The sequence below is a fragment of the Lucilia cuprina genome, chromosome 3 (assembly GCF_022045245.1).
Source record: "Lucilia cuprina isolate Lc7/37 chromosome 3, ASM2204524v1, whole genome shotgun sequence".
Lineage (NCBI taxonomy): Eukaryota > Metazoa > Arthropoda > Insecta > Diptera > Calliphoridae > Lucilia > Lucilia cuprina.
Window position 1 is genome coordinate 23,337,905 of NC_060951.1, and position 18,408 is coordinate 23,356,312.

The 18,408-nt window shown below is 30.8% G+C and overlaps 3 protein-coding genes across 3 annotated transcripts in view; all 3 read left to right on the forward strand.

Annotated features, from left to right (window-relative positions):
- Positions 1–18,408, forward strand: part of LOC111679993 — a 68,620-nt gene that overhangs the window by 47,055 nt on the left and 3,157 nt on the right. Inside the window, exons 4-7 of the mRNA XM_046945380.1 lie at positions 14,768–14,921; positions 14,998–15,125; positions 17,838–17,985; positions 18,122–18,244. Of these exons, the coding sequence (XP_046801336.1) occupies positions 14,768–14,921; positions 14,998–15,125; positions 17,838–17,985; positions 18,122–18,244 (553 nt within the window). The remainder of the gene's footprint in view (positions 1–14,767; positions 14,922–14,997; positions 15,126–17,837; positions 17,986–18,121; positions 18,245–18,408) is intronic.
- Positions 2,190–3,338, forward strand: LOC111679996 (farnesol dehydrogenase-like). The gene is made up of 2 exons (XM_023441602.2): positions 2,190–2,779; positions 2,852–3,338. The coding sequence occupies exon 1, from the start codon at positions 2,207–2,209 to the stop codon at positions 2,573–2,575; it is 369 nt and encodes a 122-aa protein (XP_023297370.2). The 5' UTR covers positions 2,190–2,206; the 3' UTR covers positions 2,576–2,779; positions 2,852–3,338.
- Positions 6,583–7,551, forward strand: LOC111679995 (farnesol dehydrogenase-like). Its single transcript, XM_023441601.2, has 2 exons — positions 6,583–7,193; positions 7,287–7,551. Exons 1-2 carry the CDS (start codon positions 6,621–6,623, stop codon positions 7,461–7,463), a joined length of 750 nt encoding a protein of 249 aa, XP_023297369.2. The 5' UTR covers positions 6,583–6,620; the 3' UTR covers positions 7,464–7,551.

Sequence of the window (18,408 nt, forward strand, 5' to 3'; positions counted from 1 at the left end):
TCCCTTTGTGCCGTCCACTGGTTTATATAAACATTTAAAGAATATTAAATATTTTTATTAGATTTTCTGTATATATTTTGTTATTAAATGTAAATAAATAATTATTATTTCAAAAAATAATTACTAATTCATATAGAATTAATTGACATTTTAATTTTTTATGAATAAGTATTTTAAAAACAATTTTTGCCATTAGAAAAAAAAACTCTTCTTTACGCTATTAGTATTTTAAACATGAGTTTTAACATTAGCAAGTACTCTTCTCACTCTCATCAACTTACAATTTGTCGAAACTTTGGCGCTAAGAATATAATTTTAATTCAGAAATCATGATTTATTTAACGCTTGTCTGCAAACATTTACAAAGTATTTATGAGTTAAAGCTGATTAACATTTTTTAACAGTGAATTTAACATTTTAATCGTACAACTTTATTATGTACATATTTGCATATTCTAATATTTTTTACATATTCATATGTATATCAAAGACTTACAGGCGGAACTTAATACTTTTTTTTAATTTTCAATTTTTTCTTTCCAAACACAAATCTTTACATTTGTATGTTATATTTATGGGATCTCTGTTCATGCATATTTATAACGTTTATCGCACCCCAAAGAGAGTGTGGTTGTGATACTTTTAGATATAATTTAATGAAATTAAAAGTGTTAACATCAAAAAATATTTATTTTATGTTTTTAACGCGTGAAAAATTTTGATAGAAGTATTAAAAAGTTTGTCGCTGTTAGACTCGAAAAAAACTTAGTTATAAAGGAATTAATATCCTTAATATCATAAAAATATTTATCGTAATATTGTTTAAAAATTAATAAACACCTATTCATATATGTAGTCGAAACTATAGACTACGCTATAGACAAGACTATTGACTAGACTATACAATAGACTATAGACTGGACTATAGACCAGACTGTGCAACAAACTTTAGACTAGTCTATAGACTAGACTTTAGACTAGACTATAGACTAGACTATAGACTAGACTATAGACTAGACTATAGACTAGACTATAGACTAGACTATAGACTAGACTATAGACTAGACTATAGACTAGACTATAGACTAGACTATAGACTAGACTATAGACTAGACTATAGACTAGACTATAGACTAGACTATAGAATAGACTAGACTATAGACTAGACTATAGACTAGACTATAGACTAGACTATAGACTAGACTATAGATTAGACTATAGACTAGACTATAGACTAGACTATAGACTAGACTATAGACTAGACTATAGACTAGACTATAGAATAGACTATAGACTAGACTATAGACTAGACTATAGACCAGACTATAGACTAGACTATAGACTAGACTATAGACTAGAATATAGACTAGACTATAGACTAGACTATAGACTAGACTATAGTCTATAGTCTATAGACTAGACATGAAATGACTAGACTATAGACTAGACTGTAGACTAGACTATAGACTAGACTGTAGACTAGACTATAGACTAGACATGAAATGACTTCAATAATTTACTTTGACTTCGTTCAAACTATTACATATAACAGACATACAAATGTCTGTACATACTAAATACACTTAAACATTTTTATCTAATCGGTCAAAATTATAGCATTTAAATTACAAACAATTCTTAATTACGCGAATTTATCTTTATTGTGCATATATAAGTGTCTATTTTTATTACTTATCAATATGATGAATACTTCGTAAATTGTGTAGAAATTCATAAAAAACTAAATGATAAAATCTAAAAAACATGCACAAAATTTTATAAATATATATTATTCAAATTTATGAACTCAACATATTTTTTAGAAACACAAAATTTTCAAAGACTTTTAGTGAAACCCTCGTTTTCATATTTTGTTTACTAACTCGACGTCATTGTCAATGATTTGGCGTAAGTTCAACCGTCTAGTAGTAGACTTGTTGGGATTGCCTTTTATATCGTCGATAATAAAAACCTGTTCGTTAAAAGCTACTACCAAATTATCAAATCATTTTTTTTGTTTAAATGAGTACTGATTTTTTAATATTTGTTATCTCAACATTGTTGTATAGATATTTGTATTCGTAACTATTCGTTGAACATGATGATGACTCGATTATTTTTTTGTGGCTTAATAATAATTACAACTTTATAAATAAATAGCTCTGAGAAATTTATCAGTATTCGAAAAGTGGTAGAGCAAGCAAGTATGGAACGTTGGCAAAATAAGGTAGCTGTGATAACGGGTGCCGGTTCAGGCATAGGTGCTGCCACTTCTAAAGTTCTCGTGGAAGAAGGCATGATTGTTGTAGGTTTTGACATACGTTTGGATAGTATGGAAACTAAAGTTAAGCCAACAATGGCTGCTGATAAACAGCACAATTTCCATTATTACAAATGTAATGTGGGAGACGAGGAGAGTGTTAAGGAGGCTTTTAAATGGGTGGAAGAGCAATTTGGTGGCGTAGATGTTTTAATTAATAATGCTGGTCTTTTAAGAACAAGCAGTATATTGGCTGGGAACAATTCACAAGATCTTAAAGATATCATTAATGTTAATGTAATGGGTGTTGCCTGATGTACACGAGAAGCATTTCATTCAATGAAAAAACGTCAAGTTGATGGTCATGTTATTCTCATTAACAGTCTGGCTGGACATAAAGTTCCACTTTTGCCTGGTATGAGTTTTAGCATTTATTCACCCTCAAAACATGCTGTTACTGCCATGACTGAAGTATTTAGGCAAGAATTTAAAGCTGAAAAGACTAAAATTAAAGTAACTGTAAGTTGTTGTAAAGATGATTAATTTGATTTATTGTTGTAATTAAAACTTGTTATTTCCATATTTATTTAGAGCATTAGTCCAGGTGGTGTTAATACCAACATAATGGGTAAGGATTGCCCAATGCCTGATGATATACCCATTTTACAACCTGAAGATTTGGCTGATGCTATTTTGTTTAGCTTAAAAACACCTCCTCATGTACAAATTCATGAATTAACTATTAGGTCGGTGGGTGAATTAGTTTAATCTTTATTTATTATTATTTATGATGCCACAATTGTTTTTAAGGAATTAGAAAATTGTTTGTTAAAAAAAATTTGTTTTGTGCATCAGATATTTATTTTATTTGTTTTTAATGGTATATTTTGTTATCAATTTTTAGTAGATAGAGTTTTTATGAATGTCAATGCTCTACCTCTAGCCATTAATATTTATAAAATGAATTACATATTATGTGAATTGTTTGACTTGTATTGGGATACCAATATTGTTAAATCAATGTTTAAAATTAATTCCAAAATTTTTAATAAATTTTTTTATTTATAACTAACCAAAATTTGATGAAAATTCTTTTTATATATAATTTTATATAGATTACCTCATATTTCAGGTCGTTATATGGTATTCTTTTGCTCATGTTTTGGACCTCGTAACGCGTTCGATAGGTAAACATCCTCAAGTCTATTTTTCGTTATAGCAAGTACATTTACTTTTATTGCCTGGAAGACCATGTTAAGGTTATGGATCTCTAAACTCTTTCACATATACGGGACACCGCTGTCCCAAGATTTGTTTAAAATGTTTGTCGATGTGGAGCGTAATTTTGAGTTTACAGCTACAGTAAAAGGTTATTTCTAAAAAAAACAAGTAAGAGTTCTATACTCGGCTGTGCCGAATCTTATATACACTTCATCATGGTGTGTTAAAAAACAGTCAGTACCAAAAATTCCTCTTTTGCATCACTTTCTTCGAGCTCAACATGCTTAAATTCATTCATTCAATATTTTAGAAAATTGAAAAGAAGTACCCAGAAGTTATGGGTTCTACTCTAATTCCGACTCTACACACCTAATTTCATATTTCTATGTTCAATATTATACAAAATTCAAAAAAAAAACTTTTTAAACACAAAAAAATACCAAAAATTTCACTTTTTCCGGTTCTCAACTATTTCCGACTCTACATACTCAATTTCATGTTTCTAAGTTTAATATTATAAGAATTTCAAAAAGTACCTTTTGCAGAACGAAAAAGTACCAAAAAATCCCCATTAATTTGTTCTCGTCTAATCCGAGCTCTACATATTTAATTTCAGGTATTTTTTGAAAAACGAAAAAGTACCAAAAAGTTCGCATTTTCTGATTCTAACCTAATTCCGACACTACATACTTAATTTCATGTTTCTAGGTTGAAGTAGCTTTTGTAGTACGAAAAAGTACCGAAAAGTTCCCTTTTATGGGTTCTCACCTAATTCAGACTCTACATACTTAATTTCATATTTCTAGGTTCAATATTACAAAAAATTAAAAAAGTACCTTTAAAAAAAGTACCAAAAAGTTCACTTTTATGACTTCTTACTTAAGCCAGGCTCCACATAATAAATTTCATGTTTCTTGCCAATAAAAACATACTATTTGCTGATTTTAAATATATATCTACTTTATGGGGAAATTGTATTTTAGAAATTACAAACGGAATGACAAACTTATATATACCCTTCTCACGAAGGTGAATGGTATAATAAGTAAGGTTTTAGAATTTAATGTCACTACATGCTAAAAAGGATAATATCTTGTCTACCCTTCGAAAACACTTTTTCCATTTTTCATCAAAAATTATCAATTTATGTACTTCAAAATAAAGTGTGTTGCGAAGTCATATACAAAAAAAGTCTAGTGGTTTAGTTTTGTGCGTGAAAGGGTCAATATCCAATACGCTCAATGATACCACTGACTTACACCTGAAATCTAAGGTTTTTTATGATCATGTTCTAGATCGTCAAACTAGATCCCCAGATCAATTTTGCTCCCAGTTTAAAGGCATCCGTGTAATAACAGATTGCCGCTAGAGTCGGCTCTAATGTTCAGAATTGCCCGATCTCCTATTTATTCTCCTATCTCCTAAAATTTCTGCTATCGGTGAACAATCGGGTACATTTATTTTTTGAGTATAATCCTCTCAAATATAGTTTGTATGTATTTCCATCGGACAATTATCGAACTATAATTCTCAAGCTTTGGTTGACAAAATTATCATGGCCATACTAACATCCAAGAAACCTATTCGCTGAACTACAAGGCAGTGCATCAGTTCTTTTTAAATTAGTCTAATTACAGTTTTATAAAATAGTATATCATAGCGTGAAATAGATCCAATTTCGGTTGGTTGTTCTACACAGCGCCCAACATTGATGATCCTACATAGTAGTCTCATTAATTTAAAGGTATTTAAACCTATCAGTGACTGATTTATAATCCTATCTAAGAGCCGATCAAAATGCAGCTCTCTTACAATTTTGATATCTCCTAACTTGAGTTTCGATATTTCGGAATAAATACTACCCTTGCTGATTACACCTAAGTGAATTTCAATTATGTAGTAAGTAATTTCGAAATTTTTTAAACTATTTGGAAACTACCATCGATTTTCGCAGCATAAATAAATGGTTGGATTTCGGAATAAAAAGTTCCCTTGCTGCATGCCACCTATGCGAATTTCAATCATGCCGTTAACAGCACAGAAAAATGTGTTAAAATGAATTCCTCCCCGTGTCAAAATGGAATTGCCATCGGATTCCGCAGCATTATTGCATCATTGACTATGTATGTTGTTATTATTGTCTCTCTGTTAACATGACTTATGTCGTATCGTACATGTTGTACCACTGAGGACAGATGAGTAGTTTAATGGTCTCGACTACATCCCACAATATCCTGCCTATATCATCGACAACTGATTCTAATTGGACATGAGTTATGGAAAATATTTTTTTTATTTTCTGTACATTATTCACTCCATTACAGTTTTTATACTGTGTTCCCTATTACCCATCGTTTATTTAGTGTCCGAAGCATTTGAAGCTTATGTACCAAAGAGGAGTTTTCCTCCATTTTGCAAATTAAATCATTTAATAATGAAACCTTGTTTCGAATCGAACAAGGATCCTATATCATAATTGTTTTTTAGATATCAGAGTGTTAGTTGCTTTCTCGTATCGATGAATAATTATGCCAATTGATGATCGCCTCCTCAAGGTTGTTTCCACCATCATTGATATTGCAGTAAGTATCCTTGTCGAGGCTATTAGTAGCATAGTTTCCAGTAAGAACATTTTCGATTCTTAACGAGTAGTAAATAAGTGTCATTTCAGTGTTAAAGCACATAAATACTGTATAAATAGAAAATTTTTTATAAATTCTCCTTTTTATAGAAAATTTTCGTGAATTTCTTTAACTGTTTTTAATAATAGCTTATCAAAGGTTTTTGGAATAATTTATTATGAATAAGAATATATAACCTTTGGGGGTACACTTTTGATATAAATTATGTTTAATTGACGTCACCGTTAATGACATATCAACAATGGACTGATTGTGACTGCACTTTATATGCTTTTGATAAAAGGCTTGTAAATATTGTTTTAAAAAAATTATTATCTCTTAACAATTGTCGAAAAGATTGTTTCCTTATCGCTACACTTTTGATTAGATATTTAAACTCATGCAATGATAATTCGATTATTTCTTTGGTTATACAATGTTTAAACATTTTTCCATTAAACTAACAAAAAAAATATTGAATTGTCAGTAACAAAAGAGCATTAGAGCAGTAGAGGATTATGGAACGTTGGCAAAACAAGGTGGCTGTGGTAACGGGCGCTAGTGCTGGCATTGGTGCCGCCACTTGCAAAGTGTTGGTAGAACAAGGTATGATTGTTGTTGGTCTAGCCAGACGTTTGGTTAAAATGAAAACTAAAGTTTTGCCAACCATTGCCGCCGATAAACAGCACAATTTCCATTGTTTCAAATGTGATGTGGGTGATGAGGAGAGTGTTAAGGAGGCCTTTGAATGGGTAAACACACAATTCGGTGGTGTAGATGTTTTAATTAATAATGCTGGTGTGGCGAGGTCAACCACTTTATTGGCTGAGAACAACACACAGGATTTGAAAGACGTCATTAATACAAATGTTATGGGTGTTGTTTGGTGTACGCGTGAAGCTTTTCACTCTATGAAAAGGCGTAAAGTCAATGGTCATGTTATCATCATCAACAGTGTGGTTGGACATAACGTTCCCATTTTACCGGGTATAAGTTTAAATATTTATCCATCGACCAAACATGCTGTTACCGCTATGACTAAAGTACTTAGGCAGGAATTTTCGGCAGAAAAGACAAAAATTAAAATCACTGTAAGTTTTTCCTTGCGGATACGAGATGATTAATTAGTTGTTTGTTTTTCTGTCTGTTGTTAACAAAACATGTTTATATCTCTATGTATTTAGAGTCTAAGTCCTGGTGGTGTTCAAACAGAAATAATGGGTGAAAATACTCCAATGCCTGAAGGTATGCCCGTTTTACAAGCACCAGATGTAGCCGATGCGGTTTTGTTTTGTTTAAAGACTCCACCTCACGTGCAAATTCATGAACTGACCATTAAGCCAATGGGTGAAATGATTTAAAATATTTCGCCGACTGATGTCAACATGTTGTGAGATAAGATTTGCTAATGATTAATTTAAAATTAAATTATAAAAATGGTGTGAAAAATGGTATTTTGATTTTTTTCATATATGTAGTGGTGTGAAATGTCAGACAATAAACTAGGCAAAACTATAGACTAGCTTATAGAGTATAGATTACACTAGACTATAGACTAGAATATAGACAAAATTATAGACTTGATTGTAAACAAGACTACTAGAATATGGACTAGACTATACTATAGACTAGACTATAGCACAGACTAAAGACTAGACTATAGACTAGGCTATAGCTAGACTATAGATTAGACTACAGACTAGACTATAGACTAGACTATAGACTAGACTATAGACTAAACTATAGACTAGACTATAGACTAGACTATAGACTAGACTATAGACTAGACTATAGACTAGACCATAGACTAGACTATAAACTAGACTATAGACTAGACTAGACTGTAGACTAGACCATAGACTAGACTGTAGACTAGACCATAGACTAGACTGTAGAATAGCCTATAGACTAGTCTAGAGGCAGTAATTTGCAAAAAAAACTAAGTTTTGAAAATGTCAGATTTGATGGGAAAAACTTCAAATTGGTAAGAGTGATCATAGAAAAGCTTAAAAGTAACCTTTAAGATATGCAAATACATATATACATATTACTGTCTTATATTTATTATGGCATTTTAAGTTTTCGCATTTATAAAGCATTTTTTACTGTATGCAGAAAAATATAAAAAGAAAATAATATATACACAACTTCCGATTTTCACATCAAAACAGTTTATACATTAACCTCACTTTTTATTAAAAATTGCTAACTCCTCTGTAACATACATTATATTTATGGTTTTTCCTATATTTATCCACGGGATTTACAAATTTTCTTTTTCAATTTGGCCTTCAGGCATAATAATATTATATTTTATATATAAAAAAATATTAAAATATAGTTGCAAAAATAAGCATGCCACAACAATTTTTACAGATACAATTACAAAGATACGATCATACATACGGAATACCATACTACTATCTCGATTACAAACATACAAAATACAGTTGGTTTTCAAATAAATCTAATAAACTGTTAAGTTGGTGTGATGACAGGAATTTCTGGTTATTTTGTTCTTCTCTCCCTCTCTTCTGTTTCTATGACAACATCAGCATCAATGCCACTATCACAAGTCGCCACTGTTGCACCGTTTAAATTTGTTTATGTCAAGCAACCAACTAGCCTAACTGTGGCTAGTTGTGATTTTCCTTTCCAGCATCAGCAATTGTTGTTATTTTCTATTCCCATAAATCTAATGTCTAATTATACCCTACACAATTTATGATCTTCTTCTATATTCATTCGATTCATTATAGTATTTGATGCATGCTGAATACCAATCGTCTGATAATATATGTTGGGAGTAGTCGAACTGATTTGATCACATTAGTTTTAATTAACTGTTCATCACAGAACCCCAATACTAATTAATTTCGGAAGTGTCACAGAGAGAGAATAATTACAAATTTGACCTCGTGAACTCGATCGCCGAAGACTATTTATCTATAAAATAAACTATCGTAATATCTAATCGTAATATCGTAATTGTGGGTATTTCAAGAAAGGACTTGGTAGCAATTTCCTCTGATCGTTCTTAACCAGCCAATAAATTATCTACTTGTTTTTCTTATAAAAGTGGTTGTAGTCGTTTTGTTTCTTCTCTGGTCTTTTCTAAAAAGTGGCTTTTGTCATTTAAGTAAAAGTAGCCATATTTATTAAGAAACTAAGGAAGGAGAAGAAGACGACCGACTCATAAACGACATTACTATTCCAAGTTTTCTAGTGACCAACGTCTGCTAAGAAAATAAGTACAGACAGACACCAACATACACAAATATGTCATTAAAGTAAAAAAGGAAAAACCAAAAAAGAATGTTCAAGAATTCTTTAACGATTATCATTAGACTAAATGGTGCCATTTTGTCTACAAAAGATGTCAGATGTAGAAAAGTTCTTCTTCTACTACTTCTTGTTGGATTCTTGAGCTGTTTTTATTTACACATTTGTTCTTCTGTCTTTTATATGCATTGTTTTTCCTTCTTACACAGAAGGTATAATAACTTGTAGTGTGTGTGTGTGTGTCTCCGAAACTGTTCTATTCAGTGGATGCGAGTAAGTATTTATGACCAAGTTAGTGTGTGATAAATTCATAAAAAATAATTATTATTATTACCCGTACTTAAATAAAATAAAAATTGTTCTTGTTTCTTTATTTGTTGGTTTGTGTTATTCTTATAAGAGCTATGAAGGACATTCCTTTCAACACAAGCAAAAAAATAATGGTTTCTTATAAATAACACAAGTGTGGAAGTGTGTTTTTGGTTTGAGTGTTTAATTCCTTGGAATTGCATTGTTTAACAAGTCGTCTTTAACATTTAATTTTCCTACTTATTCTTCCTAAAAAGTATTCAAAATTATGGCAATTAGAAAATTGTCTACATTCCATTTAAATACTTGCGTACATACATTATTTTTCTGTTATACGATTCATTCTAATACCATTATCATTGCTGCAGCTTTTGTAACTGTTGTTGAAAAGAAAAAAAATTTAAAAACATAATAAGAAAAACTATTATGAAAATCTGTTATAATTTATATACATTTCGCCATTATTATTTGTCAAAGTGGTAATTGCAGTTTATACTCACACACTGAGCTACTCCTTTAGTCAGCCACTCACTTAATCACATACAATTTTCTAAGCGAATACACTAAAAGAGAATATGTGGGCAAATTATATTGCTCTCAAACAATGAATCTAATAATGTAACAGATTTCCCGGTATTATAACCGCTGTCCATAAATTGTGTACACCAACCATCTCAGAAGGTGCAACAGATTGAGTTTTTTTTTTTGGACCAGCACTTAAAGAATGATCCCTTTGTTTTGGAACTGTTTATGGAAAGAAGTAATGTTTGTGTACATTCGATTCACGGAATCTGTTTATATTACAGATGATAGGAAAGGCTTACGCAGGGAGTTTATTCCTTATAAGGCTAAATAAACGATGTTTTCCCTTATATAAATGGTGCCACTCGATCACAAAAGGATATGTTCTTAATAAAATTTGCGAGTGTCGCGAATAAGTTTTCTAATGTCAAAGAAACGCATTCCGTTGTAATAACGATAAAAAATGTGACACGAAAACTACATTGCAATGGTAGTAAAATTCTCTTTACTAGTGTTAGATAACCTATTATCTCCGGTAAGTGCTTTCGCCCAATCCTGTATGCTAGACCCAAAATAGTCTTGGATGTACCGGCCCATGTATTACAAATAGGTTGGACACCACATTATATTCCCATGCTCAGAACATTAAGAGCCTATAACTCCTTAACATTTACATCATCTATATATCAGGAAAAAACATGTTGCTTCTGTCGTGCGTTTAAATACAAAATTGAGTCTAACGGGCATTGAAGTCAAAAAATCAATAGAGTTATATACTTTCTATGTATAAAATAAAATATTCTTTGAAGCACCGAAGTGCTTTAGCCCTATTCTGTAAGAAAAAAGTCTTTGAAGATCCGGCTCATGCATTAGAGATAGTTCAACATTGCACTATATTTCCATGCCCAAAACATTAAGAGCCCCTAATTCCTTAACATTTATATCATCCATAAATTAAGATGAAGTATATAGCTTCATAATGTCTTTTATTATTAATATATAAATATCATTTTGAGTCTTTCATGCTTTGAAGTCTCAAAAACCCCTTTTGATTGAATGTTTCTTTAGCGAATCATTTATGTTCTGTCTGTCATAGATGCCCAGCAAAAAAAATGAGGAAGAAGAAGTAGAATTTTCACCACAAATTACATACTTGAAGTACTTCCAATTTTGATGAAAAACCTATGAATTTTACATTAGCATGTCATTGGAGGGATTTTGTTCATTTTTGACAACTATGAACTACATCTTATCTTATTCATAGAGGCAATAAAAATCCGATATTTGGATGTCAAAAATAAACCGAATTCATTAAATGACATGCTTATGTTAATTTCATTGGTTTTTCACCAAAGTTTGATGTACTCTGAATATGCTATTTGTAGTGACTTTTCTACATCTCTTTCCTCACTTTTAACTGGGTTTTCATTTGTAAGAAAATATTTGGTTTATAATTCTCTTAAGCTAGAAGTAGTGTTTTTTGACGCTGGTTCGTCTATTAGCTTATCTCTTAAGCATTCTATTCTTAAGCATTCTATTCTTAAGCATTCTATAACATGCAGCAATGTAACATCAATTCCTAAAAAGAAAGAGGCTAATACCAGTAAGTCATAAAGTTCGGAGTACGGGAGACCTACTAGCCCTTATTCTTGCTCCTGCTCGGGCAATTAGAAATGTCCAGCTAAAATTTTAAACTTTATCAATCCAGTAGTGTAATGTTTCGTTTACTCTAAAAATAATCAAAGGAACTAGTAATATCCTTTACACCTCTAAAAGTAAAAAAATTTTGCAAATTTCATAATAATGTCAACGAAATGTCAACCTACTTTTTGACATTTATCATATTTATATTTTCTAGTAAATCATCATAAATAGATTGACGGTTGAACAGAAGGACGTGCATTATGGCGACCGCTACCATACTAGTAACGGACTTATCAACTGGTCTCCAAGATCGTGCGACTTGATCAATAAATTTTTTAAATTTCAATACATTTTCTATTCAATTTGATTCTAAAGAATTTTAAATCGAAAATTTTTCTAAAATCCTTTAAATATGAGTAAATATTTAAATTCCATATACATACTTAAGTGTATTCCTTCCTGCCTTCATAACAATTTTGCCAGAGTGTTTTTTTTTGTTTATTTGCAACAACATTCTTTGAATAGCACACATGAAAATAAATCATGTGTTGCAGCTGCATTTAAACTGCAATTTGTTTGTTAAGAAGTGATGGTTTTCAACCCTCTCTTCTCCTGCCCTCTGCGCGCTTACACCACTTATAAAATATCTTAGATATGTATGTACGAAGAAATAAAGAAAAACTAAACTTGAAATCAGTTCAAGTTTAAAGCAGTTAATACAGAAAGGCGGAGGGGAAAAATATAGTAAAAATGTCTTTAATATACAGGCACGTTTTGTCAGAGATTAAAAATTATGAACAAGAAAATCTGGTCAAAATAGTAAAAGTTTTTGTAGTCATATTTCGTTTAGTTTTTTTTTTTTCAGTGATTACCATGATTATTTAAGTGAAACTTTTATTTTGTTTTTTTTCCTTGCTATCGTTATGATTTGTTTATTAAAAGAAGTCTCTGCATATGCGACAAGTTTGTATTGATTTGTGATATAAATCTTATAAAAAAATTAAGACAACTTAATTGTGATAAGAATTATTTACTAAAATAAACAAATTTAGTTTATGACTAACAAAGTATTTTTTTTTAATTGAAGTCAATAAAGAGAAAATATTTTTTGGTATGTAATTAAAATAATAAAATAATATAAACGATTTTCTTTAATTTTTTAGTAGATTTTTTTGCATGCAGTTAAGCGAAAAAAGGGGGAAATTAACGTTTGAATGCTTTTGCTATTTTAATTTTCATTGTTATGTAGAACTTAGAGAAAATTAACTGCATTGTCTTTGTGTAAATTCTAAAGTAGTTATTAATTTCAAGAAAAAATAGTTTGGTATGTTATACAATGTACTAGAATTAAAACTTAACCATGTCAGATCCGAAAAAACGCAAATACGACGAAACTTAGTAACGTTGCGTTGTTAACATTACAACAATTCGTTGTCGAAATCTAAATTTTATACGCATCGTTGTTAACAAACGTGGGTAGTTCACTATTGACAGCCGTTAGATTGTTAATTATTTAGTTGGTTAGTTAGTTAGTTAGTTAGTTAGTTAGTTAGTTAGTTAGATAGTTAGGTAGTTAGTTAGTTAGATAGTTAGTTAGTTAGTTAGTTAGTTAGTTAGTTAGTTAGTTAGTTAGGTAGGTAGGTAGGTAGGTAGTTAGTTAGTTAGTTAGTTAGTTAGTTAGTTAGTTAGTTAGTTAGTTAGTTAGTTAGTTAGTTAGTTAGTTAGTTAGTTAGTTAGTTAGTTAGTTAGTTAGTTAGTTAGTTAGTTAGTTAGTTAGTTAGTTAGGTAGGTAGTTAGTTAGTTAGTTAGTTAGTTAGTTAGTCAACCGTATGAAATACACCTATGCCTCAAACGGGTCTATTACGCGCTCCTTTACTTAAGACCTTCGGTATGAGCATTAAACACTAACCCATCAGAAGCCACAGTTCACATAATGGAATTCAAGAAATTCCTCGATTATGACTAAATTAATAGATGGGAATCGAAAAACTAATGTTCACATGGTGTACATCTCTTGTACAATATTTATAAAGTTTTGGACCACTTACATCTCTGCAGTTCGACTGGACAGTCCCGAACTGACCACTTAACCTACCACTTGTGGTAGGTTACCCAGGTGACCGACCATTTTGTCATGGGCTTGTCCTACGAGGAAGTCAATCGTCAATCGTCACTCTACACCCTACACTCTCGCTTACAAAGGGGACACTAAAGTGACAACTGTTTTTCGGAAGTACAAAAAAACAACTTTTAAGAGTATAATATCTATGTTGCTTGAGGACAGTAAAAAGACGACAGTCTCCGCTCCCGCTTATAAAGAGGACACTAAAGTGACGACTGTCTTCATTCTCGATTACAATGGGTACATTCGGAACGAATGACCCAAAACATACGAATTACGATCATCCAGGCGGTTAGCTATTAGTGGAAATTTCTGTCTTTTTCATATGCATTGACTCTTTGTCGAACTGTTGGGATACTATCTTATGTACATGTGTATGTAAATACATATGTACAACAAAGTAGCGTGTTTCATTTTGCTTTATCTCCTTTGCCAATTATTAAAATATTCTTTGAAATATTTCTATTTGTTTGGTTTTTGTTTTCCTCTTCACATTTCTTTACATTTACTTTTAACCCAAGTTTTTGTTCTATTTTTGAGAAAGTTTTTCTGCAGACACAAAGTGATTGTTTTAAGCAAAATTATTATTTACAAAGCAATTCTCATAGATTTTAATTACAAATTCCATTTACTACACATACATAAAAACATACAAAGAAATATTCATACACTTTATTACACATACACACATTTATCCAAACATACATTGCAACATTTATTCAAAAACTTTTGTTTACAAATTATAATTAATTATAAATTTTTTTCTGGTTCTCTTTGCATTTACAGTTTAGTTTAGTTTTAGCTGGTAATGAATTATGGCCAATGGAAAGGCCAGATGGTATGCCAAACATAGTCTCATTAGAAGTGATGTGCGGTAAGGATCACATGGATGTACATTTAACATTTTCCCATCCATTTGAGGGTATTGTTAGTTCAAAGGGTATGTTTTTGTTTGTTTGTTATAAAAGCAATTGTTTTAATTTGAATTTTTTTAATTTTATATTTCTTTGTTTTAGGTCAACACAGTGATCCACGTTGCGTTTATGTACCCCCATCGACGGGTAAAACTTTTTTCTCATTCAGAATATCATATTCAAGATGTGGCACTAAACCAGATTTAAATGGACAGTTTTATGAAAATACGGTAAGTTTATAATTAAATAATTTTAAATGTAAAAATCTATATATATGGAGAACATTTTTTGCAATCGAGAATTTGTAAATGGTCATTTGTTATATTATAGTGCACTTAAAAGAATTAAAATCTAATTTGAGAATCCTTTAGAAAACCAGCCGACACAAATTTGAGTATATGGATATTTACGTTATTGATTGAAATTTCATTGTTCAAAATTTTTTAATTCTTGTAGAATGGGCCAACCTCAGAGAAGCCGTTTTATCCATTCGTCTGGATATCGTTCTGAAATGTGTCCATTATTTTTTACAAACGTACTGGATACTGCATGATTGGGAACATGTGAAAACGATTTCAAGACGACGGAGAAGGATCAAGTTGCTATTTCGTAAATGACAGGATAACAAGTGTAGGAATTTAATTTACCAAAATGCTCTTTGGCGCTGAAATCTATATCGAGAAAATACTGATTACTTAGTGCTTTCTCGGATTCATTTTGAAACAATATGACAATAATTAACAATACTAGCTAACTTTTTAAAACCTTCATTATACCCTACACCATTTTAGTGGGGAGGGTGTAATGGGTTTGTGCTGATGTTTGCACAATAATATTGGTCCTATACCAACCTTAAAGTATACCAATCGGCTTAGAATCACTTTCTGAGTCGATTCAGCTATGTCCGTCCGTCAATGTAAACCTTGTAATCAAACTACAGGTCGCAATTTTGAAGATAATTTAATGAAATTTTGTACATGATCTTCTATTATCCCAGGGACAAAGTCTATTAAAAACATCGGTTCATTATTTCACCTAAACCCCATAAAACTGAACCCCCAAATAGGGCTTGTAAACTTTGTAATTAAACTGCAGGTCGCAATTTTGGAGATAATTCAATAAAACTTGAAACTATATCATCTTCTATGGTACCGTAGACGAAGCCTATTAAAAATGGTTAAGATCGGTCCATTATTTCACCTAGCCCCCATACAACTGAACCCCCGAATAGGCCTTGTATACATTCTAATCAAACTACATGTCGTAATTTTGGAGATAGGTCTGTTAAGTTCATAATTATGTTTAGTATACTCATATCTCGACACAAAGCTGCAAAACCAAGTTCTATACTAGACTTGATAACCCTCACGAATTCTATTACAATATGTCCTCATGTGACCCTTATATGAGAATAAACGACTTATGTATATCTAAGGCAAGGAACAATACAACTAAAACACATTTTATATTTGTAAAAGGTTTATTGTATAGTGTTGGTAAACATTAGTGTAGGAGCAATATTTTTAGGTGTTACAAACATCAGCACAAACTCCAAATACTCTCTCCACTATAGTGGTGTAGGGTATAAAAAGTAACTTTTCAATTGAAACGCTAGGCCAACCATATATTCCACGCATTTTTATTTCTATTACGGAAGATGTTTTCAAAAAGGGTGCTTTACTAATGAAACAATCTCTTTTTAGCAGTTAGACATTTAAAAATATCTTTATTCATTTATAATTTTGAGATACGCTTTATTCTAGATATTAGATGTCTTTACAGATTCCGATCATTTTTATTTCTTATGAATTAATAATTATTTATTTAATTCTTGCCATATTTGCAACGCTCATTTATTGACCTCGCCTATTTTAATTCATAATACATATAATAGTAATAATACAAGAACTATACAAAGTTCAATTACAAGACTAGCTAGTTTTTGTACCTTGCAGATTCTGTTCTGGTTTCTATAGCTTTTCGGCAGAAAAAGAGAAACAAGGCCCATAATAGATATTATGATCTTAAAAACTACTATATCTTACGATGACTTAGGAGCAAGAGTAAAGGTTCTTAATATCTCTCATATTTCACTCTCAAAGAGCTTAAAGGCCTTGAATTAAGGCATAAATAAAAACTTTTTAATTTATATAACTTCATCTTTAAGACTTTAAGACAAAAATACTTTTGCACACACGAAGTATTTAATCATTTAACATTTTCTGTTATAATCTACTTTGGAATCATAAAAAACTATTATAATTTTACCACAGCACTTTCTACAGCATTGAAAAAAAAAAAAATACAAATCACTGATTATTTCAAAAACCAATAAATCTTTTCCACACAAATAAACAATTAAGCTGATTTTAATCGTTTAAACATACATGAACTTCCCAAAAACAAAAGACCCTTAAAAATCAATAAAAAAAATCGTTTAAATAAAACCGAAAATTGTTGAGATCAAAAATTCAAAAAAGAATATACCCTGCAACAAAAGCTTCATAAAAGAGCAAAAGATTGTTATGACAAGATATTTTTTAAATGGTTTTTTTTCGATATTTTATTGAAACTTTTTTTTGGGGGGGGATTACTCAATGGATACAAATTTGTTTGCGATAGTTACCAGCAAAAGAGAGGAATATCGATGAAAAACCCACAGGATAGTTGCACTTGTTGTTTCTGTGGCAAAAATGTTGTTTGTTGTTACTTATACTTTTACTATATGCTGAACCAGCACTGAACCATTTTTGATGTGCTGCCGCTAAATGTTGATTGCAACTTCATGTAATTTTATTTCATTGTTTACATGTGAAATATTTTACTGGTGTTTGTTTTTTTTTTACTGTTTTCAAGTCCGCTTTTTGTACGAATGTTAAATACAAATATTTGTATGTTTGTTTATATTCATTCATGGATTTTTTTCTTCTTCGTTATTCCAGGTGGTCGTGCAATATGACAAAGATCTGTTGGAGGTCTGGGATGAAGCGAAACGTTTGCGTTGTGAGTGGTTTAATGATTATGAGAAAACAGCATCGAAGCCACCAATGGTAATTGCTGATCTAGATGTAATACAATTGGATTTCAGAGGTGAGTAAATATACATGTAAAGACAAGAAGAAGAAGAAGAAAATTAAATTAAACGTTGTTTTACCAATGGGAATACAAGGTTTCTTGGAAATACTTTTAAAATGGTTTAGTAAAAAATTCGTTTCTTCTTTCACAGGCGATAATGTTGATTGCTGGATGGAAATACAACATGGTAAAGGTCCATGGGCACCACCAGTAAGCGGAATTGTTCCTTTAGGTTCTACGCTTACTCTTGTGGTGGCGATTAATGATTATCGTGGTAAGTAGTTAGGACTTTAAATGTAGATTTTAATTTAGGTCATATTAATGCAAATTGATTTTAAAATTAATATATTGTTTTTAGATAACGTGTGAGTATTTTGAACAAAAATTTTAATTTTAACAAAATATATAAAGTTTTTACTTAAAGTACTTTCACGTTAT